Source organism: Odocoileus virginianus, chromosome 23 (genome assembly GCF_023699985.2).
Source record: "Odocoileus virginianus isolate 20LAN1187 ecotype Illinois chromosome 23, Ovbor_1.2, whole genome shotgun sequence".
In the NCBI taxonomy this organism is placed as follows: domain Eukaryota; kingdom Metazoa; phylum Chordata; class Mammalia; order Artiodactyla; family Cervidae; genus Odocoileus; species Odocoileus virginianus.
In genome coordinates, this window is record NC_069696.1 from 21,513,314 (window position 1) to 21,534,041 (window position 20,728).

General features: G+C 41.5%; 1 protein-coding gene across 1 annotated transcript in view; it reads left to right on the forward strand.

The window, feature by feature from the left end:
* DERA (deoxyribose-phosphate aldolase) overlaps positions 1 to 20,728 on the forward strand; it is a 110,820-nt gene that overhangs the window by 41,492 nt on the left and 48,600 nt on the right. Inside the window, exons 5-6 of the mRNA XM_020894554.2 lie at positions 2,403 to 2,537; positions 20,155 to 20,283. Coding sequence (XP_020750213.1) covers positions 2,403 to 2,537; positions 20,155 to 20,283 — 264 coding nt within the window. The remainder of the gene's footprint in view (positions 1 to 2,402; positions 2,538 to 20,154; positions 20,284 to 20,728) is intronic.

Here is a 20,728-nt window from a genome sequence, read left to right on the forward strand (position 1 = left end):
AGGATAAGGAGGACTTTAGAGAGTGGATAAGCTAGGGAGTGGTTTTTCCAGGTGGCGCTAGTGGTAAAGAACCCACCTGCCAATGCAGGAGATACAAGAGAAGCTGGTTCAATCCCTGGGTCAGGAAGATCCCCTGGAGGAGAGCATGGCAACCCACTCCAGATTCTTGCCGGGAGAATCCAAAGAACAGAGGAGCCTGGCGGGCTGTGGTCCATAGCGTCGCAAAGGGTCGGGCACGACTGAAGCAACTTAGCACCCATGCAAGCTAAGGAGTGGCATTTCCATCAGAGGAGCCAGCATGTGTGAAAGTGCAGAAGTGCATTCAGGGACCGAAATGAGTTTGCAGGCGTTGCTTCCTAAGGCAGGACGAAGGGAGAGCTGGCGAGTTGAAGCTGGAGAGGAAGGTGGGGGCCAGACCGAATGGGGAAACCTTACCAGGCTGTGGTGTTTGGGTTTTATTTTGTTGATGGGGAAGATACCAAGAGATGTTAAGTAGAGAATGCCGTGATCTACTTCATAATGTAATAAGTTAAGGGATGGTAGTAGATAAATTAAGGGGGATTAAAATGGAGTTATACTGATCATAGTCCTGTGGGAGATGCCAAGAGCCACCCCCAAACCTGAATGATAAAAAAGAGGGTATGTTCAAGAGTTACTGACTTAAAGAAAGATGCAGTAGGAAAACAAGGCATGAGGGAGGGGAAAGTCCTCCTGAACGCTTCCCTGGGTGTGTGTGTTTACAAATGGATAGATAGATATTAAATTAGATTCTCCTTTTACAAGATATTAGAGGGATATCCTGGTGGTTTAAAGAAGGAAGCTGAGAAGATCATTAATTTATTTTGTTAGGGATACATCAAGAGAAACAAAGTATACAGTATTTATATATTAATAGAGCCTATTCATGAAGATTCCTGAAGTATTTGGCAGCTTCACCTTAATCACCTTTCATTTTTCATTCAGTTCAGTTCAGTCGCTCAGCTGTGTCTGACTTTCTGCGACCCCATGAAGTGCAGCACGCCAGGCCTCCCTGTCCATCCCCAGCTCATGTTGTTTGCTCAGACTCATGTCCATTGAGTCAGTGATGCCATTCAGCCACCTCATCTTCTGTCGTTCCCTTCTCCTCCTGCCTTCAATCTTTCCCAGCATCAGGGTCTTTTCCAATGACTCAGTTCTTCACATCAGGTGGCCAGAGTATTGGAGTTTCAGCTTCATCAGTCCTTCCAATGACTATTCAGGACTGATTTCCTTTAGGATGGACTGGTTGGATCTCCTTGCAGTCCAAGGGACTCTCAAGAGTCTTGTCCTACACCACAGCTCAAAAGCATCAATTCTTCGGTGCTCAGCTTTCTTTATAGTCCAACTCTCACATCCATACATGACCACTGGAAAAGCCATAGCTTTGAATAGACGGACCTTTGTCAGCAAGGCATTACCTCTGCTTTTTAATATTTTTCATTAGGTTCAATCACTTCAGCTTTTCCTTTATACAACAGGGAAACATGCTTTCCTCTAAGGTAGCAGACCCAAAGAATTTAATAACATCAAAGAAACATGAAAGGTTACTTTTAAACACAAGAATGAAATCAGTGATGAGCATGTTAAAAATGTTAATACTTTTTCCAGAAGTGTCATTGTATTTTTATTTTCCTTCTGTTCAATATGGGAGACCTGGGTTCGATCCCTGGGTTGAGAAGACCCTTGGGGAAGGGAAAGGCTACCCACTCCAGTATTCTGGCCTGGAGAATTCCATGGACTGTATAGTCCATGGGGTCTCAAACAGTTGGACACGACAGAGTGATTTTCACTTTCACTTTCTTACTTGGCCCAGTTCTTCCCGACTCACCGCTGCTCCAGTTTTGTGGACTAATTAGGTGCTTTTCTATCATGCAGTATCTCCCCTTTGTCCTCATCTGCTTGACTGTTCATTTGAAGATGGGCAGTGGATGGAACCTGTATTTCCATTTGGTTGCAACAGCTATACATATGAATAAGTCATAACAGTGATAGCCAACTTGGTCTAGAGTAGGCTCCAGAATTAACTAGTGTCCATCCACAGGGCTACTGCTACTACTTTATGAGTATCACTGTGATGATGACATAGCTTCTTAATCACTATTTTCCTAAAGCTCCCCCATTAGCATCTCTGCCAGCAGCTTAATCTCAGATCTTCCAAAAGATATACTACTAGTATTTATCCTAACTTCAGTGCTATATGAGACCGCATTCAGTTTCTTCACAGTTCACTTTGCAAGGTATGCATGAAGTTCTAAAGTGTCATTTATACTTCGGTCTGAACGCTGATTTTTTTGGTCTGAAATTCTTTGTTGAGATACTGACCAACTGAAATTTATCTCTCTCCTTCTCTTCCTTCCTTTCTTCCTTCCTTCTTTCTCTGCTAGTGGCCACTGGCTTTCCAGCTGGACAGACTCATTTGAAAACACGATTAGAAGAGATCAGATTGGCCGTGGAAGATGGAGCTACAGAAATTGATGTGGTGATTAATAGGACCTTGGTGCTGACAGGCCAGTGGAAAGGTAAGTGCACCTGCTTACCCACAAAGAGACTCAGTTAATTCCCTGGTCAGTCAGATGGCGAGGATCTGAAAAGAGGCAGCGTGGTTTGGAAGTCACTGTTCTAGATTACAAGTCACTAGATCAGAGGGTGAATGGAGGAGAAAACACGACTAAGACTGCTTATCCTGTCCCTTGTGACTCTGGGCAGTTGCCCACCTGCATGAACTTTTTAGATCTCTTTTAAGGAATCAGTTATTTCCAAGCAGTGAATTATTAACTTTTGTTCTATTCTCTGTTGTTTTGTTACTCAGTACAAAAATCACCCCAGGCAAGTATTTTATGCAGAGTTTATTTTAATATGCTGGAGGAAACTTCCCTTTCTTATGTTAATCTTTGTGGATTTTGAGGATGTGGGATTATTGATTAGTTTACGAAGTCTGTTTTTACTCCTGTTCTTGGGACATAGCTCCTTTGGATTTTATTATGTATTCACCTTCAAGATTTGTGATTTACTGTCAAGTCAATTACAGTAAGACATCCCCAGTCTAGTTACAAGCTATTTCCTTTTTTTTAAGAAATTGATTTTACTTCTGCCTTAAATATATTTTATATGCTTAAGAGATTTTTTCTTTTAAAGATAATAGACTATTTTTTAGAGCAGTTTTAAGTTATAGGAAAATTGAGCAGAAAGTATACAGTTCCCAAGGGTCCCTTGGACTGCAAGGAGATCCAACCAGTCCATCCTAAAGGAGATCAGTCCTGGGTGGTCATTGGAAGGACTGATGCCGAAGCTGAAACTCCAATACTTTGGCCACCTCATGTGAAGAGTTGACTCATTGGAAAAGACCCTGATGCTAGGATGGATTGGGGGCAGGGGCAGAAGGGGACGACAGAGGATGAGATGGTTGCATGTTATCACTGACACAGTGGACATGGGTTTGGGTGGACTCTGGGAGTTGGTGATGGACAGGGAAGCCTGGCGTGCTGCGGTTCATGGGGTTTCAAAGAGTCAGACACGACTGAGCGACTGAACTGAACTGAACTGATACTCTCTGTGCACACCCCACTACATACAGTCTCCTGTATCATTAACATCTTATATTATTGCAGTATATATGTTAAAATTGCTGAAGCTGAACTAATAGCATTAATACATTACTTAATCAAAGGAGGTAGGATGTGCTCAATCATGTTGACTTTTCTGACTCCATGGACTGTAGCCTGCCAGGTTTTTCCAGACAAAAATACTAGAGTGGGGATTGCCATTTCCTACTCCACAGAGATTGTTGATAGCTAAAATAAGTACAATTCTGTATTTAGAAAAAAAAACCATTGTAATATGTAGCTTAACTGAAAATTTTTAATGAAATCATAGGATAAAACCAGAATAATGTATTGTCTCTTTAGCTATGTGGATAACAAATAAATGACTTACTTTATTCTAATTACAAAGGGTAATTTGTAATTAACCAGTAATAAAGGAAGTAGGTGTTCTACTTAATCTCCTTCCCTACAAATAACCCTTGATAACACTGCAGTGCACAACTTTCAAAGCCATTTCCCCTTCATATACACACATGCAACTCCTACCATTTTGTAAAGTTTAAAATAAATACTTTTGTAAAAAGTGTAAAAGTTAGAATTAAAAATAGGATCATTTGTAATGTATTTTCCCTTAACCTAACTGTTGTACTTACCAATATCTCATAGGTATCTCTAGACTCTATCCATCAATCCATCTAGCTCATCTTCTGTAAATTCTAATTCCATTGTTTATCCATTAAAAATTGATTTTGGTCAGGCAGCAGCAAAGATTCAGTCAGTGGTTTAGATGCTCAAGGACTTATTGTGTCATGTAATGTCTATGTTCATGCTTAGTCACTCAGTCCTGTCTGCCTCTTTTGTGACCTCATGGACTGCAGCCCACCAGGCTCCTCTGTGCATGGGATTCTCCAGGCAAGGATACTGGAGTGGGTTGCTATGCCCTCCTCCAGGGGATCTTCCTGACCCAAGGATCGAACCCATGTCTCCTGCATTGCCAGGCAGATTCTTTACCGCTGAGCCACTTGGGAAGCCCCCTCACGTAAAGTCTAGGTGTAGGTATTTCAGGAGTATTGTGGTAGTCCCTGAGAGTTCTCAGAGACCTGAGCTTCATTTACCTTCGGCTTCCAAAGATCATAGCGTCTGATCTCAGCCTCAAGACCACTCCATTGTGTACAATGGCTTTTGAAGCTTCAGCCCTTACACTCATCTTCCAGACGACAGGAAATAGGGACTTGTCCTGTCTCTAGATCTCACACACCATCTTTGCTTATACTTCATGGGCCCAAAGCCAGTTCCATGGTCAGGCTTGACTGCAAGTGAAGCTGGAAAATGTTATCATTTGGCTTGGAATATTCACTGTGTTTCCATTCATTCTTTATACCTTAGATGGTAACACATTTCTGTGCCTCAGTGGAAAGGAGTGAGGGAAATACTGGTTCAGAAAGAGACCGTGCCACATGAACGATCTTAAAAAACTTGACAGCAAAAGTTGAGGCAAGGGGACTTCCCTGATGGTCCAGTGGCTAAGCCTCTATGTTCCCAAAGCAGACGGTCCAAGTTTGATCCCTGGTCAGGGAACTAGATCCCATAGGCCGTAACTAAGCAATTTCACCACAGCTACTAAGGCCATGCGCTCTGGAGTCCTCATGCCACAAGTACAGGATCCAGCGCATTGCAACCAGAGACGCCCTCGTGGTGCAATGAAGACCCAGCCAAAATAAATTAATTAGTTTTTAAAAAGTTGAGGCAAAACAACAATAGCAACATTTAAATAAAAATATTTATGAAGTCAAAAGGCACAGCAATCTGGACCATGAGCTATGGGGCAGGTTGTCTCAGAGATTTCCGTAGCCTCTGGGGAGCATCACTGTATTGCAGGAGAATCCAGTCACTAGTACAGCAATTCTGAGTGAAAGTGAAAGTCACTCAGTCGTGTCTGACTCTGTGACCTCATGGACTAGGCCAGAATACTGGAGTGGGTAGCCTTTCCCTTCTCCAGCGGAGAACCCAGGGATCAAACCCAGGTCTCCCACATTGCAGGCGGATTCTTTACCAGCTGAGCCACCCAGGAAGCCCACAGCACTTGTGAAGGGTCTAGGAAAAAATGTCAGCTTGTTCCCATTGTCTGATACTCCCATCTGTACCCACAAACATTTTTAAATCCTTGCCAGGTTTCACTATTTTTTTTTTCAAATTCTTCGTTATATATTTGTCTGTTTTTGGCTCTGCTGGGTAATTGTTGCTTTTTTGTGGCCGTTTCTCTAGTTGCAGTGAGTGGGGGCTACTCTTCGTTGTAGTCACGGGCTTCTCACTGCAGCGGCTTCTCCTGTTGTGGAGCGTGGGCTTAATTGCCCTGAGGCAGGTGGGATCTTCCTGGACCAGGGATTGAACCCATGTCCCCTGCATGGTCAGGCAAATTCTTAACCACTGGACTGCCAGGGAATTCCAGGTTTCAGTTCTTGGCAGTGCACGGATGTCTTTTTGTGCTTTTGAGTTTTGTTCCTTGGCTTATGGGTCATGTGTGCCTTGGGCGTTTACAACCATGCTTAAATGGCTTGCTTTAAGTAGATGTCCCTCGTCCCTATATATTAATTCTGCTTGTCTTCTTGTAACAGCTTTCAGTTCAGATTTAAAGCTAGAGCAGGAAAAAAAAATGAGTAAGCATTATGTGCTAAGTTGCTTCAGTCATCTCTGACTCTTTGCAGCCCTGTAGGCTGTAGCCTACCCAGGCTCCTCTCTCCATGGGATTCCCAGAGTGCGTTGCCATTTCCTCCTCCAGGGGATCTTCCTGACCCAAGGACTGAGCCCATGTCTCTTTCATCTCCTGCAAAACTACTAACGCAAATTTAGAAATAAACTCTGTGTCATTTAGTTGGATAAAAAACTGTATGTTCTTTATCTTTTATTAAGTAATTATAGACATAGAAGTATAGATTGTATTATGACTTGTGCTCCTGTCTCTAGAATACTACTAATTGGAAAATCAAATACAATAGGAGATGAGATTTGATGTAATTGGTTTCCCTTAATGAAGCAGTAATGGTTGTTTTTAAGAACTGATAATTTCCCAATAACAGACATTCATGTAAAATATAATAACATATCTTTGTCCCAGACCATACTTTTCTATTAACTCTTTCTATGGTGTTAATAACCTCTTGACCCCAAACAAATTGAAAAGGACCATTGAATACTAGAAATTTAATTCTAACTAGAAGCCTGCAAACGTCTTGGGCCCTTTTTCACTGCAATATTTTGTCTTAATTTCAGTTCCGAATTTGATTACATACTGTGTTTTTCAGTGTCATGTTTTAATATTAGCTGTTTTCTAAAATATGAACCTATGATCGATTTCTTGGAATTTGCTGATGGAGGTGTCTATGAGACTGTCAGACATTCCAATCTAGGTCCCTCTTCTCTTTGCACTAAGGTGTGGAGGATACTGGTTAAAGCACAAGAGAAAGAATTCCATTTTTAAAACCTGGCCATTCAGAGTGTAACTTCACCATTTCTCATGGTCACAGGGGTTCACAGTTTAGGATCTAAACTCAGAGGGGAGATATGAGAAGGACTTGCTATTCCTCTGCTTGGATTCACTTCGGTGGTCATTTAAAACCTACTTCCTCAGGACTTCCCCAGTGGTGCAGTGGTTAAGACTTCGCTTCCAGTGCAGGGGGTATGGGTTCATTCCCTGGCCAGGGAGTTAAAATTCCACATGCATTGTGGCCAAAAAACCAAAACATAAAGCAGAAGCAATATTGTAACAAATTCAATACAGATTTGAAAAAATGACTCAAGTCAGAAAAATAGATAAAATCTACTTCCTCAAACTTTTAACTTTTCCACCCACCTTGCATGCATGCTAAGTCACTTTAGTTGTGTCCAACTCTGTGTGACCCTATGGACTATAGTCCACCAGGCTTCATCTATCCGTGGGATTCTCCAGTCAAGAATACTGGAGTGGGGTGCCATTTCCTTCTACAGGAGACCTTCCCAACTCAGCGATCGAACCCACGTCTCTTACATCTTCTGCCTTGGCAGGTGGGTTCTTTACCTCTAGTGCCACCTGGGAAGCTCTCCACCGCCTTGAGGCTCCTTAAGTCTTGGCAAATGACCTTCTTACTACTTCTCAGAGAAAATACATCTGTTAGGCAGGAACTTCCTCAAAGTCCTCTGCTACCCTTTTCCTTCTCCTCTTCATCCTCCTGCATTCACTTCCCCAGCTGTTCTGAGACTCTCACCTCCTCTCATAGTTTCATGACCTTAGTCCTTTTATGCGCCATTTTTTCCTCCCGTGGCCTCCGCCTATCTCTACTCTTTCCTCCCATCAGCATCCCAGCATACATCCAAACGTTCCTACATTAAAAGAAAAGCCCACTGGCTCTATTCCTGCTCTCCCCAGCTTAGTCTCCCTTTCTGTTCTCCCTTTCATGGCTGAAATTTTTTAAATAGTCATGTTTACTTGTTCCCTTGAATTTGTTTTTTCCAAGACACCCGTGGCCTCTTATCTTGCTGTGCCTGGGGATACTCTTCGGTCATTTAGTTCTGTGGCCCAGAAAGAGTTGACACAAGGGACAGTTTCTTCCTGGAAACACTCTCGTGTCACGGCTTTGCTGATCCCTCGATCTTCGGGTTTCCCTCTGTGTTTCTGATGCCTCCTGTATCTTGTTGCAAGCTCCTCCACCTCCCCTGTCTTCACTGAAGTGTCGATCCTCGGGCTCCGTCCCAGCAAACTCTCAACTTCTCAGGCCCTGCACACTGTTTTTTGGAAACCTCCTGTCTATACTGATTTCAGCCGTTACCTGTGCTGAGGACTAAATCTCCAGAGTGGGGGACCTGAGTCTGTCTGACTTGGGAACCTGCATTCCATTTCCCCACTAAAATTATTCCCCATGAAATGATGCTTTTCATTGATTAGTTTCATATAAGCAAACATTCAAAGTCAGTGAATCTGGGCTTCCCTGGTGGCTCAGTGGTAAAGAATCCATCTGCCAACGCAGGCGTCATGGGTTTGATCCCTGATCTGGGAAGATTCTATGCCTTGGAGCAACTAAGCCCATGGGCTGCAACTACTGAGCCTGTGTGCCTCAGAACCCATGCTTCGCAACAGGACAAGCCACCACAATGGGAAGCCCTCACATTGCATCTAGAGAGTAGCCCCTGCTTGCCGTGACTAGAGAAAAGCCAGTGTACCGACCAAGACCCAGCAGAGCCTAAAAAAAAATCAGTGAATCTTCACCATACAGAGAATCCAGCCATTTTAGAAATCCATTAAAAATATTTTCATTTCTCCGACTTCATTTACTTGTTCTAGTAAATACAGCTTATTTTTGCTTAGGTCATTTCTAACGGCTGTATCAGTGATTACAGGCACCTCATTTGATTTGCTTTGCTCCAATATTGCACTTCACACATTTTTACAAGCTGAAAGTTTGGGGCAACCTTGAGTTGAACAAGTCTGTAGGCACTGTTTTCCCAACAGCATTAATTTGCTTCATGTCTCTGGGTCACATTTTGGAAATTCTTACATTATTTCAAACTTTTTCATTGTTATTATTATTATATGATGGTGATCTATGTATGACCAGTAGTCTTTGATGTTACTATTATACAAGGATTGTGACTTGCTGAAGGCTCAGATGATGGTTAGCATTTTTTAGCAGTAAAGTATTTCTTACTTTAAGGTATGTACACTGTTTTGTTTAGAGATAATGCCACTGTACACCTAATACATTACAGTATAGCATAAGCATAACTTTGCATGCACTGGGAAGCCAAAAATTTCACGTGACTCATTTTATTCCATTACTTGGTTTATTGCGGTGATATGAAACTGAACCAAAGTATCACTGAGGTCAGCCTGTGTATTATTCTGGAACACAGTGATGCTCTCAGGGGCTGAAGTCTGGGAGATGGCTTGCCCCATAGCTATGGTCCCATAGCTGATGGTCCCATAGCTGATGGCTCCATAGCTAATGGTCCAGGCTGCTGTGCTTTTTTTTTTAGAGTTCAAATATATTTTTGTTGAAACATCTTTGTTATTGTCATTGTGCCTGGTCCTTTGCTCTTAGGCTTTTTACTGTCAGCTCATTTCACTGTCCTTCCCTCACTCCTTTCCATCTGGGCAGAGAAATGGACACCATCTAACTTGTTGCTCGGGAAGTAGTTCTGACTGGGTAGGATGTGGAATGTCTTGGTGGTTCTCAGACATTCTCAGATTATTTGCCTCAGACCCCTGCCTCACAGAATCCAGGACATCCGCCCGATTATGTGTACTGTCAGAATTGGGGGCTGGATTTAGGGAGGAGCAGGGTCTACACTGAAAGTCACTCCAGATCATTTGGATTCCACATCCCCCCCAGCCATCCCATATATTCCTAAGGAGAAGCACTAACTTGGAGCATCTTTTTTTTTTTTTTAAACGCGCTTCTAGTTCTTGATTCTACATAGTTTAGGCATGCTTGCTCAGTTGTGTCTGACTCTCTGTGACCCTGTGGACTGTAGCCTTCCAGGATCCTCTGTCCATGGGGTTCTCCAGGCAAGAATACTAAAGTGGGTTGCCATTTCCTCCTCCAGGGGGTCTTCCTGCATCTCTTGCATCTCCTGCATTGGCAGGCGGGTTCTTTACCACTGGTACCACTTGGGAATTAGGTGCCGCATAATTGAAGCATTGTTGAATTTGCATATTCATTAATTAATACAAATCATATTTCCCATGTGTTTGTTGTTTACTGAGCCTGGTTCCGCAGTTGGCTGCCAACAGGAGGCTTAAGGAACAGTGTTACTCTGTTGAGTTTAGCCAGAAAGACATCTACTTCTGTGCTCTCTGGAGGCTCGTTCTCCTCTCCCTGGGAAGACTGTGCCTTAGGTGAAGAGAGTGGTTGTCCTGTGCTGGACCCAGAGAGAGATGGAGTCAGCTGGCCAGATGAGCCAGCCATCACTGGAGTCACAGTCAGACCCAGAAAGTACCCAGGACAAATATACTGTGGAGTAAGAAGCGTGGGGGTGCTTCCCAGGTGGCGCTAGTGGAAAAGAACCCACCTGCCATTGCAGGAGATATGAGGGACAAGAAGTTTGATCCATGAGTTGGGCAGATCCCCTGGAGTGGGTCACGGCAACCCACTCAGTAGGGCTGCCTGGAGATTCCCATGGACAGAGGAGTGATTCATAGCATCGCAAAGAGTCGGACACAACTGACGTGACTTAGCATGCACGCAAGCAAGAAGGTGGGGGATTGCTCCAGGAGACTGGAAATCTTTGGGTCTTTGCAAAGACTTTGCATTAGACAAACCCTGGTTGGAATCCTGGTGCTATTGTTAGTAGCTGTTTGCTCTTAGATAAGTCACAGCCTCTCTCTACCTTCTGTTCCTTTTCTGTAAAACAGGCATAGTAGCATCTGCTTCATGGGCTTATATTAGTAATAGGGATTAAATTAGATGATGTCCACAAATTGGTCATCCTTTTGCTTGGCCCAGATGAATCTCTCCATGCCCACTGTGGTTTCCTGTCTCTCCCCCTCCTCCTGATGAAGGTAGTGTGTTGTCAAGGGAAGTAACGACATAGCAGAGGCATTGAGTTGATGAAGAAGAATTCTAAAGACGTAGGTTTTAGTATTTATCATTTAGCTAATTTACACCTGGTCTGTGAGCGTTTCTCTTCTGTCTGCCTCCCTCCATCTAAATAAGCTACCAGGGACTTCCCTGGCGGTCCAGTGGTTAAGACTGTGCTTCCAAGTTTCCAGTACAGGGGATGCTAGTTTGATCCCTGGTTGGGGAGCTAAGATCCCACATGGTGTGCTGTGTGGCCAAAAAATAAAATAATAAATTAAGTTACTAGTGAGGTGGTAAGACATAAGGATATTCTGTGGGTATTTCCAGCTATAATGGCCTGTGATTTTGTATTTGGTGTTGTTCCTTGCCTGTGTGTATTATTCCCATGATAAGTCCTTGTAATATGGTATTTTTTAATGATGATAATTGAGGTTGACACCTCAGTTGCATTCCTTAAACAGTTCTTTGAAGAAAGAATTCACCAGAAGAGGTTCATCACATCATAAATCTTATTGAGCAGGTTTTGAAAGTTAAATGCATTCCATGCTCTGTAAATATACAGAGGTTTTCAATTTTTAAAAACTTTTTTATGACCACTCTCTGCTGCATATATTTACCTAATGTATTACCAGTGACATGGAAAGACTATCAGATTCAAGCATCTTCCAGGACCTAGAGCTGGTGTTACTAGTTTTTGGAAACCCATTCTACACAGAAGCATGAGCAGGTGCTGGGGGTTTAGCCGCTAAGTCGTATCCGACTCTTGAGACCCCGTGGACTGTTGCCCACCAGGCTTCTCTGTCCATGGGATTCCCCAGGCATGAATACTGGAGGGGATTGCCATTTCCTTCTCCAGGAGATCTTCCTGGCCCAGGGAAAGAACCAGCATCTCCTGTATTGCAGGCAGTCTCCTGCATTGCAGGTGGATTCTTTACCTACTGAGCCACCAGGTGCCCCCTGTGATTCCAAAGGTGGCTGCGTCTGGGACATTTTTCCAGCATTATGTGTTCAGAATCACATCTGGGATTATCGTTTGTCTTCTGTATCCACAGCCTCACTTACCTTTGACCCTGTTCAGCCCCATTTCTTGGCAGTTGTTTTATTATTTTTTCTTTTCCTAGTTTATTTATTCAGCTGTGTTGTCTTCGTGGCAGTACATGGGATCTTTGTTGAGGCGCACAGTCTGTCTAGTTAAGGCGTGTGGGCTTAGTTGTCCCAAGCCATGGGGTAACTGAGTCTTAATCTTAGTTCCCCAACCAGGAATCATACCTTCATCCCTTACATTGCAAGGCAGGTTCTTAACCACTGGACCACCAGTGATGTCCCTACCCTGTTCGGTTCATCAGCTCTCCTAACTTGGTTTGTGGAGTCCATACCTCGAGACTCTCAGGAGCTTTAGGATGGTACAATTTATTTTTCTTATTTGCTTAGTTTTGCAAAAGAAGGGTGGTAGAAAGAATATCTCCTAAAAGAAGTTAGGGTTTTTCTTTGTTTTGTAGAGCTGTTAATCATAATATCTTATGAGAAAAGCAATCTCTAAATCTATAGACACTTTTTTGGGGGGAGGAATCGCATAATCTATAACCTGGGCTTTCTGTTTTGAGGGTTGTTTATAACAGAAACCCTCTGGAGATACTTACGACTGCTGTATGCTTTTATAGCTTTTGTTTTTATGCTATGATTCTTCAAAACTTCAAATACTATTGACAAAAATGTGTGTGTTTTATCTCTTGTAGGTTGTTATTTTACTACCTACTGTTTTAGGTTCATCTCTGTTTTAGTCTTTCAAGATTAATTAGTTGCCTTAGTGGATGAAAACTGTTCTTGAACATTTTGTGACTTTCTTAGATTAGAAGGTTGCCGTGTAATTTTATATTAAGTGTTTTACTGTACATATAATTATCTTAAGAGTGATTTTCAGGCCACTCTTGCATAGTGTTGAACATCTTTCTGGTACTCAAAAAATAATTGCTTAGATATGTTCGTTAACAATTATTTTTAAGTGCCTTTGAATAGCATGAAATATAAAGGGAAATCTACTTTGTGGCTTTTAGATGGGCGACATAGTCTTTAAACACTTGGGTTCTTAACTTCAATCATAATTTCTATACACGAAAGCTTTACCAGCATAGTTTTCTATGTCTGTATGCTTTTGTGCTCAGGCTATCAGCCATGTCCAATTCTTGGCAACCCCACGGACTGTAGCCCGCCAGGCTTCTCTGTCCGTGGGATTTCCCAGGCAAGAATACTGCAGTATTGGCAGAAATGGCAGTTTCCTCTTCCAGGGGATTTTCCCGACCCAGGGTTCGAACCTGTGTCTCCTGCATTGGCAGGCAGATTCTCTACCACTGAGCCATCTGGCTAGCCCTTTTCTATGTCTACAGTAGTACTTTTTCCAGAAAGCTTAGCAGGCTGCCAGCAGCCTCAAGATGAAGAATCTGTTTTCCCTCTAGGTAGGAGCTGGAGAGGAAGAAGAGACTTTTAGATAGAGAAAAGTTGAATTCTTGAGATGCAAGTTCTTGCTGGCACAGGGAGTTTTGGATGCTCTTTAAAACCAATGCAGCGTGACCTCCTCCATCCCCTTGGGTCAGCATCCAGGCCTTTCCCAGAGTGGCTGAATTCTCTAAATCCTGCCAGGGACCACTCCACCGGCTGAGCCACTTGTTTTTCCCGCTGGCAGGGACAAGCAGAAGGTCGGGTTATGACCTCCATGTCTTCTCCGCAGTGTGGCAGCACTAGGAGGGACGAGGCGGAACAGACAGGAGGCCACGCCTCTGCTGGTTGTGCCGTCATATTGATTAAGCATCTGCAGTGTAATCCATCTTGGGTTTCTAGTACACCCACTTTTGCTACTCCTGAAAACCTCATTATAAGTCAAAACATTTATTATCAGGTTTCTTAATGTGACATCACTCTGCCAGCCACTGCTCTGGCGTGTGTGTTTTGTTAAATTTTGCATTATTCTGACTAATTTGCAGTCGTGGTGTTTGAATTCATTTTCATTTGTCAGTCATCTTTTATAATAGCTTTCCAAATTATTATTTTTCTGGTACGTGCAAGAATTGTTCTATTTTTTTTTAAATGGGGAATTTTCAGTTTCTGTAATGTTTGAATTTTTAACAGTAAAAGTATATTATAAGAATGTGAGGAGAAAAATTAATAAATGCTTGGGGAACAAGTCATGATATATACAGAGACTTAACCATAAAGGGGTTTACGGCAGTATTGTTTATTTTTTAATTTTTTTTTATTTTTTAAAATATTGTTTACAAGAGCCAATAATCTGAAACTTTGAATATCCAGTAATAGATGGTTGAATACATTGTTTATGACCATGCAATGGAAGATTGTGCAGTCATTAAAATTGTGCTACAGACATGAATTTATTAATTTGGAAAGATGTCTATGATATATCAAAAGGAAGGAAAGCAGGTTACAAAATAATATGTACCATATATAATCACACATTAAAAAAAAAAAAAAGGTAGAATAGTTGATAGTTTCAAAAGCCCTCCCTTGAGAAAACTACCTGGATGCTAAATAAACTACAACAGTATAACAAACATATCTTTTTTCAACTTTTATTTTTGAATAATTTACAACTTAAGGTTACAAAAATAGCACACAAAACTCCCGTTTATTCTTCACTCAGATTCCCCAGTGACAAACTTCTACCCTGTTTATCTTTTTGCCTTCCCTCTTTCTCTCTCTGTCTCTCTATACATGTATGCAGAGAGAGAGATCAATAGATACAGATATATTTTTTCTGAACTATTTGAGATTAAGTTGCTGACCTATTGATACGTTACTATTAAGTACTTCAGTGTGTATTTCCTAAAAACAAGGACACTAATATGAAGCCACAGGGAACCATCAAAATCAGGAAATTAGCATTAATGTCATTAATGTTACCATTAGATCTCCTGCATCTTCTGCATTGGCAGGCAGATTCTTCACCACTGAGCCAGCTGGGAAGCCCACATGTCTCTTTAGGCTTCTTCAATCTGGAATAGTCCTCAGTCTTTTCTCGTGTTTGAAGAATTGGGGTCTGTTTTGTAAAGTGTACTTCAATCTGCGTGTGTTAAATGTTTTTTCATGATTAGATTCATGTAGGTATTTTTGATAGGACCACCACTGAAATTTCGCTCTGTTCTTCTCGATGTCGTCTGCTTTCAGGAGTCCCGAAATGTTGATCTGTTCCATTATTGATAGTGTTACACTTTTACTTGGCTAAGATCATTTCTGCCAAGTTTCTCCATTATAAAATTAATAAATATTTTGTATTTTAATAAGTAGTTAACATCCACTGTGAATGGAGATATGGTTAATATCCTGTTCTTCATCTAACTTTTACTCAGCGGTTTTAAGTGTTCACTGATAATTCTTCAGTTATACTCTGATAGTTGGCAAGTGGTGATTTTTTCTGATTCCATCGTTTCTTTTATACTCATTAGTTAGCACTACCTTCTTCTCCCTCCCTTTCTTCCTCTCTTCAAGAACTCATAGATGCCGTTTTTCTTTTTTTTTCAGTTGGTTATAATCCATTGCTATCATTATTTATTCTGGTACTCAAATTGTCCCAGATTTGGCAGGTGGGAGCTGCTGGACACTGGCTCTTCTGCCCTTTTGACATGTTTTTGTTATTCTTTAAGACCTTCTTTACATTTATTTAGAAGATATTTCAGGCTTATTTTTAGCTTTCTCTGCCCCAGGCTTGGAATCAGCCACTTTCCCAAGGAGCTTTGCTTGTTTTCATTGAAGGCTGGTGTTTAGAAACCAAGATCTGGGTGCTGCAGGGTGCTCATTGCTACAGGGTTGCTGCTGTTTCCATGCCTTCTTGGGGACAGATCTACAAAACACATAAATGTATACAACGCACACCTATAAACATACATACAGCTCTGTCTCTCTATCCGTGATGTTAGGAAAGATTGAGGGCAAGAGGTGAAGGGGGAGACAGAGGATGAGATGGTTGGATGGCATCACTGACTCAGTGGACATGAGTTTGAGTAAACTCTGGAAGATAGTGAAGGACAGGGAAGTCTGGCATGCTGCAGGCTATGGGGTCGCAAAGAGTTGGACACAAGCGGGTGACTGAACAACAGTAGTAAGCTAGACATCTCTTCTCGTGCCCCAAAGAGGTTATATCTTACATTCTTTAGGAAATGTGGGTCATAGTGTCCTCTGCTTTTTATTTAATTATTTATGACTGCACTGGGTCTTCGTTATGGCACATGGGCTTTCCCTAGCTGTGACGAGTGGGGGCTATCCTTTGGTGCTGCGCGCAGGCTTCTCATATAAATCCAGGCAGTCAGAGCACCCACACTATCGTCCATTATACCATACTTCCCCAGTGTGTATGTGTCATACTGGAGTCATACGGTGAAGACTAATAAACAAATTCTGATGATCCCATGGACTGCAGCCCGCCAGGCTCTTCTGTCCATGGAATTCTCCAACCAAGAATACTGGAGTGGGCTGCCATGCCCTTCTCCAGGGGATCCTCCCAACCCAGGGATTGAATCTTTGTCTGCCACATTTCAGGCAGATTCTTTCCTGTCTGAACCACCAGGGAAGCCCCATGGTAAGCTGAAAAGGGATTTATTATTTATTACTAGGAGGATCTGGAGTAGCTTACTGAATCAGTGGGAAGCTGGGCTTGGAACACAAGCAGGACCATGAAGACTGGGGAGCAGAGAATAAGCCAGATGTTTCACAGAAAGAGTTTTGTTACAAGACCAGTGCCATCGCTGCTGCCACTGGTCAACATGGGTACCATGCTGCTGGCTGGTGACCACTCTGGACTCTTGGATCTACTGCCATTGCTGGTGTTGCATTACTGATGAAAATCTCTAACTGTCCTTCATCTTTGCATCACTCAGTAAAATTCAAAGGATTATGTAGAAGCATTCTTTTGATGAAGCCCAGACCTCATTTTGGGCTTCCCAGGTGGTGCTTGTGGTGAAGAATCTACCTGCAAGTGCAGGAGACAGAAGAGGCTCGGATTTAGTCACTGACTCAGGAGATCTTTGGAGGAGGGCATGGCAACCCACTCCAGTATTCTTGCCTGGAGAATCTCATGGACGGAGGAGCCTGGTGGGCTACAGTCCATAGAGTTGCAAAGAGTTGGACACAACTGAAGCACCTTAGCACAGCACACACAGACTGCATTTTAAAAAGACCAGATTTGGTATGCTTTCTGATTTAATTGTCCTGGTAGACTCTGGGCAGAATGGTAACAGAAGCAAATAACAACTTGCCCAGTGTTGATCTTTAAAGATATACAATACTTGTTTGGTTAACCTTGATCCTGTTACATGATGAAATAGGTCAGTAACATAATTTAAGGAGTTGGCAATTAAAGAATCAGAAGGCACTGGCTGCATATTGGTTAAATCCAGTGAAACTCAGAGTGACCATTTTTGATTCATTCTATTTGGGTCATGGATTAAAAAGCATGAATTCCAGGTGACTGATAACTGAGTCATAAAATATATCTGGGATTTCTGGTTAATTTTAACTGTAGGTGAAGAACTTCAGTGGATATCAAAAGGTAATATATTTTAGAAAAAGGCTGGTGATTTTGTTCATAAATATGCTCAGGATCAATGTTTTCAGAGTTTTGTTATACAGGCCAAAGTTCCCTTTCACAAATACTATAACAAAATATCTTCAAGCCTTATCTGATGGCTCACTGAATGTAAGGGCTAATCCATATAACAAAATTTCAGTGTAGTCAAAAAGTTGAGTCAGGCCATGAACCAAGATTTGACTTTTATCAACAACACTTAGTGGAAATTCATTTTACTAGGATTCTGAACTTAATAATAATGATTAAAACTTTTTGAATGCTTACAATAAGTTAGGCAATGTACAAAGTTCTGTGTGTATGTATACCTATTTATCTGTATATATCTTATCTTTTATTCCTCAAATAACCTATAAAATAAATTTTATTATTGACACTTTAAGGCTAGAACTGAGGCTGGGAGAAATAACTTGCCTGAGGTAACCCAGGAAGTGATGGAGTTGAGTTTTAAATCCACATTTGTTTGACCCTTGAAATTGCTCATTGTACTAGGAAGAAAAATCCTTAATTAGATCACAACTTAACTCCAGATTATCATTCTTGAATTTTTAGCTGAAGAGGTTTCCTTGTCACTAGTTCTTAGAGGACAACTTTCTATTTTCAAGAACTATTATTTCATCCAAGATTCATTCTATGAGTTAAAAGAATACCAATTGTTACTGCCACATAATCGTTTGCTGTTTATCCTATTCTTGCATGTTGTCGTATTAGATATGTGGGTGATATGATTTTCTCATGGTTTAGGTGGGACATGCAGGGTAATGTGGGCAATGTGGCATCTCAGGTCATTTCTGATATAACTTACTGACTATTAGGAATTTGTGAAAATATTCAGTCCTTTCTTGAAAAAAGCTTGGGTACCTTTTGGAGGTAACAAACATTGTACTTTTCCATGCGTCTTGTAATAGAATCCTTCGAGCTTCAAGTTAAGTTTGGGTTTTCTAAAATTGAGAAGACAAGTTTTGTTCCATCTTTATCTTTCATGGTTTGGGGACTTGCCTGGTGGTCCAGTGGTTAGGACTCCATGCTTCCACTGCAGGGGGTGTGGGTTCCATCCCTGGTTGGGGAACTAAGATCCTGCATGCTGTCTAGCATGGTGTATATCCCCCGTCAAAAATAAAAACACCAAAAACTTGAGTGGTTTGACTTAGTTTTCTGACTCGAGACTGATTTTTAGTCTAAGTACTTTAGAAAACCCGTGAATTATACAACTCTCATTTTAGCATTGAAAATGCTTCTCCTAACCCTAATATATTTATTATTATTTATTTATTATTATTATTTTATTTTTAATCCTGGTAGTGTAGCAATAACCGAAGTTCAGGAAATGAGATGTGGCCAACCTGATGCAGGGTAAAAGCTTGGTGTTATTGGCAATAGACAGTCTTAAATAATTTTTCAGAATTTTAATACTCATTATACTGTACTGATTTTGCTTACTAATATTTTATTACTTTGACTATGAAATGTTTCCCCCTCAATTTAATTTTATTGAGTATATGTGTGTGTATGTAGAAAATAAATATATGTATTTTCAATTCAGGTGCTTTAAGAGTGCTATATAGAGCTCTAGAAGGCAAATGTGGTACTGGGGTCAGAGGTTAATAGATTCAAAGCTGCATCTCTGAATTCCTCCACAGCTGAATTTGTGTACATAACCCGTCACTCCCTGTCTAGGCTCAACGCTTTTTAGTCCGATATATCAGTGGTGCTAGTGGTAAAGAACCTGCCTGCCAGTGCAGAAGATGTAAGAGACACAGATTTGATCCCTGGGTCGGGATGATCCCCTGGAGGAAGGCATGACAACCCACTCCAGTATTCTTGCCTGGAGAATCCCATGGACAGAGAAGCCTGGTAGGCTATGGTCTGTAGGGTTGCAAAGAGTTGGACACGACTGAAGCAACTTAGCACTCATGTTTGCATAGGCAAATACCCTGGCAGAGAGTGGGGCAAACTGTTATGTCTTTATTTTCATTAGCAGAGCTCTCAGGAAAGGCCTGCTTTATATTCCAACAAGAGAACTTATTATGTGTGAATGGGAGAATTCAAAAGGACAGGAGGATTTTTTTTTTTTTCTTTAGTTTGCAAAGTGATATACCCCTGTATATATGGGAGATGAATTTCTTTTTTTCTCCTAAGTAACCACCCTAAGGAAGCAGTAGAAATTATTTGTAATTTGCATGTCTTTATAATGATACTTTAAAAGCACTGTGTCTTGGGACCTGGGGCCAGGGCATAGAAACTGTTTCATGGTAGCAAACGAAGGAGTTCCTTAGAACAGGAGGTCAACTGCAACAGAATGCTTAAGGCAATATTAAATTGGGGTGATTTTTTAGAAAGTGACAAATGGTTTATGTTTCCTAAATCTGAGATGGGTTCTACCAGTTCTAAATGGCTGCCAAGTTATGTTATCACTTGCTGGCTTTGTAACGGCCTCAATTATTTCCTTCCTCAGCCCTGTATGATGAGATTCGTCAGTTTCGCAAGGCCTGTGGGGAAGCTCATCTCAAAACCATTTTAGCCACAGGAGAACTTGGATCTCTCACCAACGTCTATAAAGCCAGTATGATAGCCATGATGGCAGGTAAGTGTTTTATATTGCAATGATGGTATATATTGAATGGATGCTTTTAAGAGCAATTGGTAAGTCGAAGCATTTGGCTATTAACTGAAAGTGCTAACCACTTGGAGGTTTGTTATTTTTTCTGTGGGAGGGGTCAGCTATTTTATGAATACACGTAAGTGGGGAGTGGTCACAAACTTGGCTTTCCTCGGTGTTTTTGGGTGGTGTTTCATCACTGCATTATCCTTGAAAGGCAGTAGATGGCTCTCTTGTTAGTGAATTGCCTTCTGCGTTAGTCTTTGATTATTCATTCATCAACATATGTTAGACAGGAATTTCTTTAACTCTGACTTATTCCTCTCTGTGAATTTAAGTGTTTGATTTTTTTCAGAGATCCATATCTGTCCTGTCTAAGGCAGCCTGAGCTTTTGTCTGTGTTTTATTTTGTTTTTTTCTTCTTAAGTTT